The sequence below is a fragment of the Phaenicophaeus curvirostris genome, chromosome 6 (assembly GCF_032191515.1).
Source record: "Phaenicophaeus curvirostris isolate KB17595 chromosome 6, BPBGC_Pcur_1.0, whole genome shotgun sequence".
In the NCBI taxonomy this organism is placed as follows: Eukaryota; Metazoa; Chordata; class Aves; order Cuculiformes; family Cuculidae; genus Phaenicophaeus; species Phaenicophaeus curvirostris.
In genome coordinates this window covers 41,608,626-41,625,340 of record NC_091397.1, presented here as the reverse complement: position 1 = coordinate 41,625,340, position 16,715 = coordinate 41,608,626, and the positions used below count along the sequence as shown (strand labels likewise).

At 45.9% G+C, this 16,715-nt stretch overlaps 1 protein-coding gene across 28 annotated transcripts in view; it reads right to left on the bottom strand.

The window, feature by feature from the left end:
- The window catches only part of CLASP2 (cytoplasmic linker associated protein 2), a 153,996-nt gene extending 139,857 nt beyond the window's left edge, over nt 1-14,139 (bottom strand). For 19 of the 28 annotated variants that reach the window (XM_069859905.1, XM_069859901.1, XM_069859909.1 and 16 more), the window contains exon 1: nt 13,894-14,138. In XM_069859905.1, the coding sequence (XP_069716006.1) occupies nt 13,894-14,088 (195 nt within the window). In that variant the 5' untranslated portion in view covers nt 14,089-14,138. Of the gene's footprint in view, nt 1-13,893 lie in introns of all 28 variants that reach the window. The other 9 variants (XM_069859919.1, XM_069859922.1, XM_069859918.1 and 6 more) reach the window with 2 other exon arrangements.
- Nucleotides 14,140-16,715: the final 2,576 nt, after the last annotated feature.

Genomic DNA, 16,715 nt, shown 5'->3' with positions numbered 1-16,715 from the left:
CCACACTAGACAACAGGTCAAAACCAATTTGACTGGAGAGGGATGCGAATACACACGGCCACCGCACACAGGATCATGTGAGCCTTGGTTCCACAGGAAACAAGACAAATAAAGCCCACATAAAATCTAGGATCTGAATTGATTGCATAATAAAGCAAATTTTAATAAATTCAGTAGTAGTACAATAGATGTCCTTTTAAACAGGAGATACAAAACATGCAAGTAAGTACAACTAACTTGGAAATGTACACAGTTTATTACATACTATAACAAAATAGCAAATTAAGTGGATGGCATCACTGGCTTCAATTAATACATTGACAACAAGTGACTGCATCTATGAGAAGACATAATGCTACAAATGATAACTAATCTAGACAAAATACATAAGTCGGCTTTTATGTTAATGTCAAGGCTTCTCAAAGACTCTTTCCTTTAATGTTCTTTTCCAGATTGTCAAACTGTGAGACTTGAGATAAAAATCTCAACCTAAAAAGTAAAGTCTGAAAGAAATACAAAATTAATTCTTGATATACATTGTTTTCCTCTGTTTCTGTTTCCTGACCACAAGCCCCACCTTAAACTTGTCTTCTAGTGACAATTTAAGATACTTTTCCCATGCAAGTACTTTGGGGTCTATTAATGCACAAACTGCAGCCTTTCCCTCTGTAAAGGTACTGACAGAGAGTCTCTCTCTTCTCCACAGATTTGTCTTTACAAAATCTCTCTTCAACACTTCCAGACAACAGTGCCTCCTAGATTTAAAAAAAGTAAAGCACACATGGTTGGGGTTTTTTACTACAGATGCACTATTTACTAAATCCCAAAGAAGAGTTCTGAGTAAGATGGAGAGTATTTCTTCATTAGTTCCCCCGGTGCTTAGCCTCTAGGGTCTGGAGCGGGGTTTGGGCTTGCTTGGGTTTTTTTGTTTGTTTGGGGTTTTTTTTTTCTTTTTTTTCTGGTTGGTTGGGTTTGCCTAGCAGGGATTGTTTGTTTTTCTAAATTTCACATGAGTTGAAACAGCCACTTATCCAAGATTTGAACCTCTATATACCTAGGCATCAGAGGCTTGACAACTACCAAAGAAATGACTACGCATCCTACTATGACATTACAGCCAATAAAGAATCTGATTACATTTGTGTAAAAGTATTTTATTTTGATCGGGAGCACCCACTGAGATAATGGCTGCATATTCCATGGTTTTGTATCCTTCCCTGTGAATGGGTAAAGTTGAATCACTGTTTTAGGATCCAAGACGCATTTATGTGGATCAACCATTCAAGCAGTTGTCTATATGGTGTTGGCTCGTTGTGACTATCAAAGATTAGCTTAATGAACGTAGCTGGTGTTCAATAACTAGCATACAAAAGACACTTTGATAAATACTGTCAATTTAAATATCTTGGTGAGTAGTTCTGTCTTGTGATGTCCTTACAGTATGAAAATATATGCAGTTCAGACTGCATGGGACAAAACAAAGCTTTCAAGTCATCTTTGTATGTCAGAGTGAGATATAAAACTAACCCTGGTATTAAGAAATGCAGAAGTAATATAAAGGGGAATTAAATTCTTTAACAGCTCCTCAACAGCTACTAAACAAGAACCTTTACAGAGAAGAGGTAAGTGAACAGGTTACCACATTCTTAAAGGAGCAATCCTCTACCTACAACATGATGGTTACTCTTTAGCTCACAGAGCTCTCTATGGTCTGCAGTTTTGAAAAGATAACAGGTATGAAATGTCACCGTATCTGCAGAGTGAGAATGTATGACATGATCTCAGGCTGGATGTAATGGGAAACTGCTCTAGCTACAAAATTGGCTCTCATTCAACATTTCAAAACAAGTCAGCTGCAGCATAACACTGTAGAGTAGACCAAATAAACTACTCCTCAGTGGTTTTGTAAACCGGTCTTAACATACACAACATTCTAAATTTTAGCTTCTTCTAGTAGGGTAGGTATCACACGTGCAGTATGCAAGCAGCCCTGTGGAAGAAGTCTGTAACAACACCCAAGCAGCATTCAAAAACAAGGAAAAAAAAAAAAGAAGAAAACCCCAAGGGTCAAGGCAAAGCTGAATGCAGGGAAAGGGGTACCAAGCTCTCAGACACTGCGAGGGACCACATACCAACACAGGCTGTCCACTATTAACAGAACAAAAGTCTCAACAGCATCATGGCTCTTTCCCCAAAAGCTTCAATAAACGATGTATTTCTTCTGGTATTAAAATCATTGGATCTTTTTCTTACTCTGCATTCATTAAGCCTTTCGCCTGCTGCCTAGAAAGAGCCTTTGTATGTTGAGTCTGATTCATCAGCTCACTATTGTTCAATGCACTTAAATACTGCTTTTGAGGTTCAAAGTAGAAGAGCAATATAGGCTTATTTGAACTGAAGTCAGTTAGTTTTTCAGCTACTCTTTAACATGTCAGTGTTCAGGACCATCCCTGACTTTTCAGCTCACAACAAAACTGCCAACCCAACTGAGAAATATTTCCTCTATTCTGGAAAGGACTAGACTCTTCAGTGAAATCAAGATGTTCCAACCAAAATGTGACTACAAATTGTGCCAGTGACTAGGAATTAAGCTTATTTCTTTCTCTATAGCTTGTTCCTTTGCTGGCTCTCCTTCTACAAGCTCTTCCCAGCGCTGCCACTGCTCTGTGGGTAACTGTGGGTAACTTCCAGTCATTTAAGTCTTTGCTAGGAAAAAAAACCACTATTCTTCAGACTGTACCTGATTAACCATGCGTAGTTTCTATCACTCTCACTGTGAGAACTGATTCTCATCATGTCCCAACCCTGAGGGGGGTACATCTGGGGGGCACAACACTGCCAGGAAACCATCTCTAGTTACAGAATTTACCAAATGACATTAATACGAAAGTGCTCGGATTTGGTCATAGGATCTCTGAACAGCGTATGGAAATTGAGTGCACTGAGTGCACCCTTAATATGTTTGTAGATGACACTAAGCTGGGAGGTATTATCAATCTGCTGGAGGGTTGGGATGCTCTGCAAAGGGATCTGAACAGGCTGGACTGCTGGGCTGAGATCAATGGCATGAGGTTTAACAAGGCCAAATGCCGCGTCCTGCACTTGGGGCACAACAACCCTGTGCAGTGCTACAGACTGGGAGAAGTATGTCTAGAAAGCTGCCTGGAGGAGAAAGACCTGGGAGTGTTGGTTGACAGCAACTGAACATGAGCCAGCAGTGTGACCAGGTGGCCAAGAAGGCCAATGGCATCTTGGCTTGTATCAGAAACGGTGTGACCGGTAGGTCCAGGGAGGTTATTCTCCCTCTGTATTCGGCACTGGTGAGACCGCCCCTCAAATCCTGTGTTCAGTTCTGGGCCCCTCACCACAAGAAGGATGTTGAGGCTCTGGAGCGAGTCCAGAGAAGAGCAACAAAGCTGGTGAAGGGGCTGGAGAACAAGTCTTACGAGGAGCGGCTGAGGAAGCTGGGGTTGTTTAGCCTGGAGAAGAGGAGGCTGAGGGGAGACCTCATTGCTTTCTACAACTACCTGAAAGGAGGTTGTGGAGAGGAGGGAGCTGGCCTTCTCCCAAGTGACGGGGGACAGGACAAGGGGGAATGGCCTTAAGCTGTGCCAGGGGAGGTGCGGACTATATATCAGAAAAAAATTTCACAGAAAGGGTGCTTGGGCACTGGAACAGGCTGCCCAGGGAGGTGGCTGAGTCTCCATCCCTGGAGGTGTTTAAAAGATGGGTACACGAGGCGCTTCAGGCACATGGTTTAGTGGTTGATAAGAATAATTAGACTTGATGATCCAAAAGGTGTTTTCCAGCCTGGTGATTCTATGATGCTATGAAATACAGGTTCTGCAGATCACAATCTGTGAACTAGTCATGAAAAGCTAATAGTGGAATTACAGAGGTCACCGTCTGCAGCTCCAAAAGAATGAAGTTAAGGAATTGGACTTCCTGTCACCACAGGGACAGCTGTGGTATCACTAACAATCAACTGGCAAACACAAACCAGCATGCTAAACAATTAAGCCGGGCAGGAACAAGCATTGTTCTAGCACTGCAACACTAGAACATGACATGAGCAAGAAAATAATGAGATTCTTTTAAGTCTCGTCACCCAAGCTTAAAGGCATACTTTCTCAATTCTCAAACAATCTTTGGCATTTTTCGAGTAGCGAAACATGAGATATATACAGGTACGCAAGTGTTCTTTCTTCTTCTTCACTTCTTTAAGTTTCTTATTCTTAGTTCTCTTTAATCATCTCTCTGAAAACACATCTCTCACGTTTCATAGGACACTCAATCACTTACTGTTCCCTTTACTGTTTACCATTCCAATTCTGTCCACATCACCCACTTTACTGAGATCTACCCATATTCCACTCCCTCCTTTAACCTAAAAGCTTGTACAGATATCAAATCTGCACTGGCTGCATGGGCAGTAGGAACCTTCTATTTTACTGGGTGGTTTCTTCAGCTTAGGTGGTTCTTCAGCCTCAGCCAGGTCAACTTCAGACTCCATTCTCCCTTGTACAAGAAATCGCATTGCTATAATCTTCCCACTCGGCATGAGCTGGGCAGCTGCCTCTGCTGACAGCAGCCAAATTGCTGTCCCAGCTGTTGAACCTACCATACACGTCATCTATATTTTAGATATTTTAGCTGCCAGGAAAGCACTGTTTCCATGCTCTTGGTTCTTTCATCTTCAAGGGTACAAATTACACACTTCAAAGATCTGTACTATCTTGTTTTTTGGTCTTTTTTTTTTAAATGTCTATAACATCACTTCACATTGCAATGACAGAGGGGTTGCTGCTAGTCTAACATGGTCTTCAAGCTCACCAATTTGAGTCACAAGTCCTTTAACAAATGCAGAGCTGCCTCTGTCTGAAAATGCAAGTTTACTGACTTCAAAGCAATGTTTTGCAACTATAATTTAGACTACAAGCTGAGATTCCCCTGAGAGTATCAAATCTTTGCTAAGGCTAAAGCTACACATAAGCTGCATCCCTCACTGTCACAGAAGTTGCATAGACTACCAAAACTCTTATGATAGTCTTCCTTTCATAATCCTTCTCTGACGGCTGACCACAAATCATTTCAGTATCACAGCAGAAGCAACCACACTACCAGAGGATTACTGAATCCATCACCCATATTTATCCAGAGAGTGAGTGAAGACTGTAGCCCAGCACTGAAAACAGTGAAGCTTGGTTTCTTCAGAGATCCTTCAACAGGCACAGATCTGGGAGGTCCTTGCTACTTTGACCTCTCTCAAATAGCAGCCAAAATAAGCAAGCATAGAGCCATCATAAAAATTTTAAAGCTTAGAAAAAAAAGATCTGTTTTACTGCCCTTTCCCCATGATGGGAACTGTAACATTCCTCTCCCTCCCACATTCAGAAACATTTACTCAGTTTTCAAGAACAAATCAGTGTAACATTCAAAATGGTTAAAGGAAAAATGTTCACAACTTTCTATTATTTCCAAATCTCTAATGATCCTCAAACTGACTTTAGTTCAGACTAAAAGTGTGGATCTCCAAATCTTTTCTGTATTCTGTTGACAATATGGTGATCAGAACTCTAAAATGTGTCCTGTACTGCCTCCAGCTTGATCCATCACAGGAATATCTACAGATTGCCTCATACGTATGTTAAATGTTCCTCCCTTGAACACTGCCATAAGTTTTGTCACAGACATTCTTCCAAGGACAGTGAGCATAAAACAACTACAAGATATAGCAACACCTGACATTTTAAGCCATTTTCTTTTTGAGACCGTTCAGCTTAAACTTTATGTGTTGCAGTGAAGGAATTTTTAAGACAGAACCTCTTTAAATGCAGGGCTCAGTAGGAAGGCAATGAGATGTACGGTATTTCTCCCTAGAATACACAATTTACTTAAAAAAAAAAAGCAGCTTTTTTTTTACTCCCAAAGAAAAATGCACTTGAAAGCCTTCCTAAACACGTTGATGGAGCAAAACAAAGAAACAGTTTATTTTAGGACTTAGTACTTCCAAAAGAATGTCATTCTTTTCATGCCCAAGGTCTCCTATTTTCTTTCCTATTTCCTCTTATTTCAATTGTATTAAACATACAGGGATTCCCATTCTCTGCTACTTACTCCTAGCCCTGCACCAGCTCCTCTGTTCTGCAGAGAAAAGCCTTCACGCAGCTGAACAGTAACCGGCTTTAGGAAACCAGTCCAACAAATGGACTCCCTTCCCTGAGCCCATTTACTGTGCAGCCTCACGAGCACTCTGATCAGAGCAGCGAAGGCACAAGGCAGCATCGCAATTCAGCAGCCAGGGAAAGAAGTGCTTAGGTCAGCAATGCTGTTAAAAACGGACACTGAACTATATATGGCTTACGTTCTTTGACTGCTGTGAAGTCTATTCTGACCGATGCACCTCTCTGGCACACTGCACAGAGCCTGGAGAAGGTCACTATTCATACCCAAACCAGTCCAACCGCAGGCTAAAAGGGATAGCCCCCTTTTCCCTCCTGACTTGCACGCGTATTTGATCTGGTGCACTTAAACCTCCCATAGCATCAGTCAAAAACAGCTTGTTGAAATACTGGAAAAAGAATTCAACATCAACAGAAAGTGAACAGCCTCAAGAATGAGAGAGAATGCCCGGTCACAGGAGAAGCAAAGCTGCTATTTCAACAGCTACCACAGTTGAGCCAGATGACACAAACTGAAGCTGCAGAACATTTGAGAACTGTCCATTCCAGCTCTGGTGGAGATGCTGAGAGTTTGAGACTATATACTCCACATTCCTAATTAAAGGACGGACAAAATTAGTTTTAATTAAACTTAAAATAATTAAAACTTCTTGTAAGTCTGTCTTCTGCAGCTCTGCTTATTATTTGGCTAACATTCAATAGTTTAACATTCTATAAACAGAACATAAATAATACATGAAAAAATAATTATTATTGTTCAAGAAAAAGAAGCAAATCATTGAGTTTGAAAACTAAGACTGGATTCATACATCAACAGGTCGAACCACGCTGTCATTACATAGAAACAAGGCAAGTAGTTCCCACATAGCCAAGATGAAACAACCAGCTTGAAGAAAGCAATAATGACCTTCATCAAAGAACTCAAAGTCAAACTTTTCTCCCCGACAAAGACATTTAAATTACCACTAGTTGCTAACAAAGACTAAGGAAATTCCAGGATCTCCACAGTAACTGAAAAATAAAGGTTGAGGTGGGTCCTCTTTCATTCCATTTTACTGTCAGGGGGTTACAGTCCTACAAGTCACTACAGCACTTGACTTTTGAGTAGCATCTCTTGGCTCGTGTTCAACTTCAGACCCAGAATAACCCACACAATTTCTTCCTGATCACGACTCCTCAACCACATGCCCCACGTTCTGCATTTGTGTGTTCAGCTATTCTTACTGAAATGTAGGACTTGAGTTTTTTGTTTCTGAACTTTTCTTTTTATTTCTTATTATTTCTTTTTATTCAGATCTCAGCATCTGCGTTTTTCTTCAAATAATTTTGAATTCTAGCTTCCATCTCACACACTTCCATGCAGTCAATGAAGATATAACTGCTGCTTTCTCTCTGCAAGGGCTTCACTTGTCTTAACTATCAGCAAAATTACAGTTCAAATCTTCCCTTCCTTTCTGGACACTGAAAGCTCCTCCTGCTGGCCTTCTGTTGAACTAAAGACAAACCAAAACAAATACTTGCCAAACCAAGAAAACACAACAAAACATTACTGGTATTTAATATCTTTCAGCATCTGGTGTTGAGACAAACAGCACTAAGAAAAATCTCACTCTGCAGGGAGCATAGAATAAGAGATAAATCCAAGGAATTGCCACAAAGAAACAGATTATCCACACTATCACAGAAACAGCGTGAAATATGATTTTTTTTTCTTTGCCTGGCAAACAATCTGCTGCACTGAAATAAAACCAGAGATTATTAATTATTTTCCTACTGGAGTTGAGAAATAAAGCAAGCCAAAAAAATCAACTACAGAGGTAAGAAATCCAAAGATGATTCACAGTCACATTACCCTTCTCATTTAAATTTATCGTGACAAACTACCAGAATTTTAATCATAGCTTTTTACTACTTCTGATCACATGTGATTTGCATAAAGAATGGAAAAAAGGCTTTATTGCTCAAAAAAAATTTAAGTTTTATGAGGGCAACTATTCAGTTTTGGTGTGCTTTAAAAAAGCCACACACCATGCTTAAAGCCAAGTGTGGACTTGCAAAGCTCTACTTGAAAAGTAGTTTTCTCCATCCCACTTGTCTTCAGCAGAAGTTCAAAGCAGGTTTTCAGATCACTTATTTGAACCAGACACAATGCAGTTTGAGCCACCAGACTGTACAAAGTTCCATAATCTCGTAATTATTTCAAGTGACTACTGAGTATGAGCTAGGTAAGAGATACATAAGAGATACATCCAGGTTAACCCAGTAAAGGCAGCAAATATCTATCAGCAGTGATATCCTCAGAACAAGGATTTACTGCTTGAAGTTCACCTGGGAGTTGGAACACAAATCTTAGCACAGTTCCAGTTTTCTGAGATGGCCAAATCTTACAGAGTTTGAGAAGAAAAGAATTTTTTTTCCTCACAGCCTTGCAAAACCAGTCATTTTAGGCAAAAAAACCAAACCACCAAAACCAAACCACAAAACAACACCCCCAAACCAAAGCTCTGCATTTGTAGGAAGAGAGGTCAGTCTCAACCAATGTGAAACAAACTGGATCAAAGAGGGAACCAAGCAAACCATTTTCAGTTCAGTGAGCAATGCTTTCATTCTAATGAGATCGAAAATAAAAGCTTGAATTATTCACATCTTCTAGGTACTCCCTGGTGTTACAAAGCTTCCAACAGCCTTTGGAAACTAATTTATCACTGACTGCACAGACATCCTAAATGAAATCCTCATTGAAGTCAGCCTTTAAAAATGACTCATCTCTCTAGGTCACTCCTGGTGTTCTGCAACCAACTTTCACTAGAACTCCCTGCCATTTGCAAGTGAGTCAACACATTCTTAATCCCACCTTTTTGATTTATCAGTAACTCAAACTGGTGATTGTGTTTTCCACTTCAATGAGCTAGATGAACTCAGATTTTCTCATCTACTTTCTTACTTTTGAACTACCAAATTTTTTATTAAACCACTATAAACAGCCGCAAAACTCAGAAAAGCAAAAGATGGTCAAAATCTTTTTGAGACAAGTTAATTCAACCTTGCCAATAACAAGTCCATAGTCGTTAACTGAACACCTATTCTCTTTTCCCCACTCATTACCGAGTCTGCCAAAACAATCCTCCTATTCCCTCCAGAACCTTTCCCCGCTGGTTATGTGAGGCCAAAAGTTCCCAGGGTGGCATTTCATTTTTCACTTCTTATGCATAGCATAGAGTTGAGCCTTGAGCTCCCAAGATCATGCACCTTTTCCTTCTGTACGCTCAGCAGACTACGCAATGTGCGAGAACAGAGTTTTCACCTGAAAGGAAAGATACAGCGCATCCAGGGAAAGTTACATTAGTTCCCTCATTAATTCTCTCATTATCCATACTAGTCATCTACAGTGGAAATAATGCTCCTCCTCAAAACCTCCTCCAGTCTTCCCTACTCGTCACTCCAATTCCATGTAGCTCAGCAGTTCTGATAAATAAGCCAGTCACTGGCCATTATCACTGCTCAATTAAACAGCCATGCCAATAAGGAGGCTCTACTTACTTCGGGACTTTGAAAACCTGAAAGACCTTTAGCAACATGTAAGAAGAAAGAGGCGATATGCAGAATTGACCAAGTGCTCTACGTATCTGTTCCTCAGCAGAGGAAAAGGTAGCGAACAGGTTATTAAAATTAGAGTAAACAAAAATAAAGATGACTTTAATTTTTTTTTTTGCAAAATACACATTATTCTGTGATACTCATTATTTCATGATATCATTCTAGCCCTGAGTTCAATAACAAATGCAGTTCTAACATTTAAATGTGTAACATCTATGTTTACATAAGATGCAAATACAGAAATAAGAGGCAGACCACAGTCTTCAAGAATATGTTTAATTCTTTTTGAAGTAGCAGATGCTGGTGGTCACCACCACAGCCAGGAACACTGGAAATGATCACGAGCAAAACATCTAAGATCTTGTGCTGCTGTGGTTAATATTATGTATGCAACACGCTTTGAACTGCAATGTTGTATGTACAAAGAGCCACCAATAAGCAGACGTAAAGAGGTAAGAAAATAAAATTCTTTGTGATTATTATGCAAGCAAATTTTAAAACTCTTGGAATATGTAAGACTCTTAACCTCGTCTCATATGACTGGAGTATTACATATCCCCCATCTCTCCTACGGTTTTACAGCCAAGTCCTGCCACCCTACATCATCAGCAAGCACAAAGTCTTGCATAATGAAAAATACAACTTGAAAAGCAAATTTCAAGTATTAACATCCAATTTTTCCAATTGAAAAGTGCAAGGAAAAAAATCTTTTACATCAGCCTGTCAGCAATAAGTCAGTATCTAGTGCTCGTTACACAAAAGGGTACGTTTAAAGGCTTGTCTAGGTTTCACAGTAATCAATTATCACCCAAACTAGGACTTTAAGAAGAAACACATTATATTTGTCCAACGTAACGATATTTCCTCAAGCTAACCTGACCCTTAATGACAAATACACTTCCAAAAGAAATAAATCAGACGCGTAAATAGAGTTAAGCCTTATTAGTTTCAGCCCTCACGCTCAGAAGGGTGATGTGCAAACACCGGGGAGCGCACAGCGCCGTGAACTCAACGGGGAGGGGAGAAAAAACGCCCTCGCGAGTTACTCCTGAGCCTGAGCAAACAGGGAAAAGCGGCAGCACCCGCCACACCGAGTTCCAAGGGCCGAAGGGAAGGGAGGGAGGGAGAAGGCGCAGAGGGAACGACGGGGCGGGGCGCGCCGAGCCAACACAGCGCGACAGCGCCCCCCACCGGCCAGCGGGGACACGACGGGGACGGCAGCTACAGACAGACAGACACAGAGTCACACACACACACGGAGTCACACACAGGCCGACACCAACAGACACACACAGTCACAGACAGACCCCGACAGACCCACACACAGAGTCACAGACAGACAGACTGACAGGCAGACCCACACATATGCAGACAAACTGACACACAGACACAGTCACACACACAGAGTCACAGACAGACAGACTGACAGGCAGACCCACACACCCATGCAGACAAACTGACACAGACAGTCACACACACACAGAGTCACAGACAGACCCCGACAGACCCACACACAGTGTCACAGACAGGCTGACAGGCAGACCCACACACACGCAGACAAACTGACACACAGACATAGTCACACACACACCCCCCAACACACACACACAGTCACAGACAGACTGACAGGCAGACCCACACACGCATACAGACAGACTGACAGACAGACATAGTCACACACAGTCACAGACAGACTGACAGGCAGACCCACACCCACATGCAGACAGACTGACACACAGACAGTCACACACACACACAGCATCACAGACAGGCCGACAGACGCACACAGAGTCACAGACAGGCAGACCAACAGACAGACCCTTGGAATCACAGACAGAGACAAAGGGACACACACACACACAGATGGTCACACACAGTCACAGCCAGACACACAGACAAGAGTCACGCACAGAGTCACACACACAGAGCCACCGACACACACACCCTCCAAAACACACCACAAAAAATTGCTAGCATGCTATCCTCGCTGATAAAATTGTGCGGTCAAGCGCACTATTGGCTGACCAAATGTACAGACACAGCCATAGGTGTGTGGAGGAGGAATCCCTGCTTTCACGCAGATCCACCTAAAACGCATCATTAAATAAATAAAAAAAAGCCAGAGATGAGTCATCACTGGGCCGTGAGGAAGGCATTGTAACTTCCCATCGACAGCAACATCACCTAAAGATGGGATGAACAACTTTAAACTTGCAATGGGAACCCCCAGAGGCACGTTATTCATTATGGTGTGTAAGGGAAGGACATGCGCACACTTCACAGAACCGTGGAAGACACACAGAGACACACACTCACTTCATTAGGCCATGTAAGACACAGACACACACACTTCATGAACCCGCATAAGACAGAGACACACTCGTACACCATTAAATCATGCAGGACAGACACACTTACACACACACACTTCAATAGACCGTGTATGACAGAGACACATACACACACTCACTTCATTAAACAGTGGAAAACACACACACAGACAGACACTCACTTCATTAAACCATGTAAGACACACACATAATTCATTAAACCATGTAAGATTCACAGAGAGACACACTCACTTCACTAAACCGTGAAAGACACACAGAGACAGACAATCACTTCATTAAACCATGTAAGACACCGACAAACACACATTGAGACACACTCACACACGCTCACTTCATTAAGCCATGAGACACATACAGGCACACTCATACACACAGAGACACTTGACTAAACCGTGTAAGACACACACAGACATATATACACACAGAGACACACGCACTTCATTAAACCAGAGTCCAATGGCATGAGGTTTAACAAGGCCAGATGCCGGGTCCTGCACTTGGGACACAACAACCCTGTGCAGTGCTACAGACTGGGAGAAGTCTGTCTAGAAAGCTGCCTGGAGGAGAAAGACCTGGGAGCGTTGGTTGACAGCGACTGAACATGAGCCAGCAGTGTGACCAGGTGGCCAAGAAAGCCAATGGCATCTTGGCTTGTATCAGAAACGGCGTGACCAGCAGGTCCAGGGAGGTTATTCTCCCTCTGTACTCGGCACTGGTGAGACCGCTCCTCGAATACTGTGTTCAGTTCTGGGCCCCTCACCACAAGAAGGATGTTGAGGCTCTGGAGCGAGTCCAGAGAAGAGCAACAAAGCTGGTGAAGGGGCTGGAGAACAGGCCTTATGAGGAGCGGCTGAGAGAGCTGGGGTTGTTTAGCCTGGAGAAGAGGAGGCTGAGGGGAGACCTCATTGCTCTCTATAACTACCTGAAAGGAGGTTGTAGAGAGGAGGGTGCTGGCCTCTTCTCCCAAGTGACAGGGGACAGGACAAGAGGGAATGGCCTCAAGCTCCACCAGGGGAGATTTAGGCTGGACATTAGGAAAAAATTCTTCACAGAAAGGGTCATTGGGCACTGGAACAGGCTGCCCAGGGAGGTGGTGGAGTCACCTTCCCTGGAGGTGTTTAAGGCCCGGGTGGACGAGGTGCTAAGGGGCATGGTTTAGTGTTTGATAGCAATGGTTGGACTCGATGATCCGGTGGGTGTCTTCCTACCTGGTTATTCTATGATTCTATGAAACCGTGTAAGATTCAGGGACACACTCACACAGGGCCACGCTCACTTCACAAGACTGTGGAAGACGCACACAGAGACACTCACTTTATTAAACCAGGTAACACACACACACAGACACACACGAGTGGAGCAGGGAAAGCAGAAAGGAAAAAAAAAAATCCCCACTTCACTTGTTCCATTATAAAAGACACAGGCCTGCTGTGTAATATAGTTACAAGAGAGGGTTTTTGTCCTTGAATTACACGCAAAAACCCCCTTTAGCCAACCACAAAAGCAAAACCAAAAGCTCCATCGCTGCTTCTATCAGGGCAGAAGAATCTAAACAGGAAAACGATAACCGACCCTCCCCAGATTTCTGGATTTCCCCTTCCGAGAAGGGAGGATAAAAACTGGATTCAACGTAGTTTTCTACCTCAAAGGAGTTCGATTCCTTGCTCGCATCCGATTAAGAAGTGATGCGGAGCTCCGCACCTCCCTGCATGATGAATCATGGTCTCCCTCGCGCCCAGCCTCGCCGAGCCGAGCAGCCTCACCTTAAAATTGCTGGAGTTGACCCATCCTGTTAACTCGTCGATGACTTTGTCCAGGCGCTGCTGGTCCTGCTCCAGGTCGGGGCTCCTCGCCGGGTCGCTCAGGTATTCCAGCAGCTCCTGGCCGACCTGCATCCTGCGGCCCACGTCCTTCTGCTGGACCTGCTCGCAGAAATAATCCATCCCGGCGGGCTCCATCCTCGCCCGAGGCGGAAAAGTTCCGAAGCGACCTTTCCCCCGGCTCTCCTCGGGGCCGGGAAGCGCGGGCGGGGCGGGACCGGGAAAGGAGAAGCCCCCGCGGGGAAACGGCGGCGATCACCGAGCCCCTCCGAGCCCGCTCCGCCCTGGCCCCTCCGTGCGCGCCCCCCGCATGGGTGAGGGGCGCGGGGAGCTCGGGGAGCCGCGGGACCGGGGGCTCGCCGTCCCGGGAGGGCTCCGCGCCGCCGCCTCTCCTCCTCCTCCTCCTCCCGCACCGGGGGAAGGGAAACGGGGAAAGCGTGGGCGGAGAGGTGGGCTCGCGGCCGGTCCCCGCCGCCTCTCGCTCTTCGCCGCCCCTCTCACCGCCGCGGGCACCGGCGGGGCCGGGGCGGACCGTTCATGCTCCCGACGCCTCCCTGCTCTCCCGCGGGGCAGCTCCCAAACTTCGGCGCCGCGCAGCGCCCCGCCGGCAGTGAGCGAGCGGGCGGACCGGCCCCTCCCGCCGCGAACCCGCCCCCGGCCCTGCGGCGCCCGCCCGCCCGTCCCGTGGAAGTTGCGTCCCGCGTCCGTCCGGCCCCGCCCCGCGGGCGCAGCCACACCGGGCGTGGCGCGCCAAAACCCCGCCCCCCTCCGCGGCGACCGCGCCCCGTTCCTGCCAGCCACGCCCCCCCGCCCCGTCAATACCGTCGTTCTCTATGGTCACGCCCCCTTCACAGAGACCACGCCTACTCAAAGGCTCATTCACACTGACCACGCCCCCTTTCAGATCGGCATAGGCTCGCGGTGGCCACGCCCCTACCCCTGTGGCCACGCCCCCGCCCCCCGCCGCGCGCGCGGCCGCGTGGCCGTTCCCGCCCCTCCCCGCGCTGCGGCGGGCGCGCTCCCTCCTGCGGCGGGTTGCAGGCGGCGGCCGCGCGCGCATGCGCTCCGCCTCCCTCACCCCCCCCCTCCCGCGGGCAGGGAGGGAGGAGGAGGAGGAGGAGGAGGAGGAGGAGAGGTGGAGGGGAGGCGGGGAGGAGCTGCTGCGGAGGAGCGTCTCGTCCGGTTCTGGGATCTCCAACATGAGAAGGAGACGTAGCTGCTGGAACGGGTCCAGAGGAAGTATGCGAAGATGATCAGAAGGCTGGAGCACTATGAGGACAGGCTGAGAGAGCTGGGGTTGTTCAGCCTGGAGAAGAGAAGGCTCTAAGGAGACCTTAGAGCAGCTTCCAGTATCTGAAGGGGCCACAAGAAGGCGGGGGAGGGACTGTTCACAAGGGCACGGAGTGATGGGATGAGTGGGAATGGCTTTAAATTGGAGGGGAGAAGGTTTAGACTAGACGTAAGGAGGGAATTCTTCACAGTGAGGGTGGCGAGGCACAGGCTGCCCTATCCCTGTGGATGCCCCATCCCTGGACATCAAAGAATCGCAGAATGACCTGAGTCAGACAGGACCTGCAAGGATCATCAAATCCATCTCCTACCTCTCTGTAGGACAACTTCAACATTCACACCACGGGCCCGAGGGTTTTGCCCGAGGTGATCAAAGCCAGGCTGGATGAGGCTTTGAGCAGCCTGGTCTAGTGGAAGGTGTCCCTGCCCATTGCAGGGGGATTGGAAGTGGATGATCTTTACAGTCCCATCCAACCCAATCCATTCCATGATTCTGTGATCCCAGGCTGGCAGTGGTACCTTGCTGTGTTTTCCCCTTTGTCAGGGGTGCCTCAGTGTGGCTGCTGCCTGCCCTTACCGTGGCAGAGGGAAGCTGTAGGAAAACTGGATATTAGGAAAAATCTCTTTACTGAAAGAGTGGTGAAACATGGGAGCAGGCTGCGCAGGGAAGTGGTGGAGTCACCGTCCCTGGAGGTGTTCAATATATGTGTAGATGTGTTGCTTCGGGACATGGTTTAATAGGTGTGGTGGTGGTGTGTTGATGGTTGGACCTGGTGATCTTAGAGGTCTTTTCCAACCTGAACAATTCTGTGGCTCCATGAATGAGCAGTGTGGACAGCAGAGCTCTGTGGGATGGTAAAGCGCAGAGAGACACACTGCGGAAAGGGAAGGGAAAGGAAGGGAAGCTGCTGTCTTTCCATTGCTGCCTTGACTTGGTTGAGTGGTGTCCTGCAACCCCCTTCACCCTGTGCTTTGCCCTGGTTTAAGGTGGCTGGACCCCAGGGTGCCAGGTTTGTGGGCAGGTTGCTATTAAACTCTGCAGCACATCTGAGCCATCCACAGGCTGCTAGGAGCTGGCTTTAGTAAAACAGAGACCCTTTAGTGCAGAGGCTGTGACTTGAGGTGTTGTTTCAGGGTCAGTTTAAACTGGTCCAAGTCCCCTTGTTGTTAGAAAGGAGAGAAGCAGTCCTGTCCCACTCCCTCCCTCCACCTTGTCCTAGCAGCATGTTCACCTGGCCTCTCCGGCCTCCAAAAGTATGTCTGCAGTTTCACATGCAGGGAAAGGAAAGGAGAATAATTCGCTTTCCCCCTCTTTGTGCCAGGGCTGCTGTGCTTGGCCCCACTTTTCTCCCCTGGGGTGGGTCCTGCACTCCCAGACTGCTTTGGATTGTTTTAATGGGTTGATGAGAGAGTTGGTATTGGTGAACTGGGCTGGCTCACAGGTCCTGAGGGCAGAAGCGTAGGATGAGAGGAAA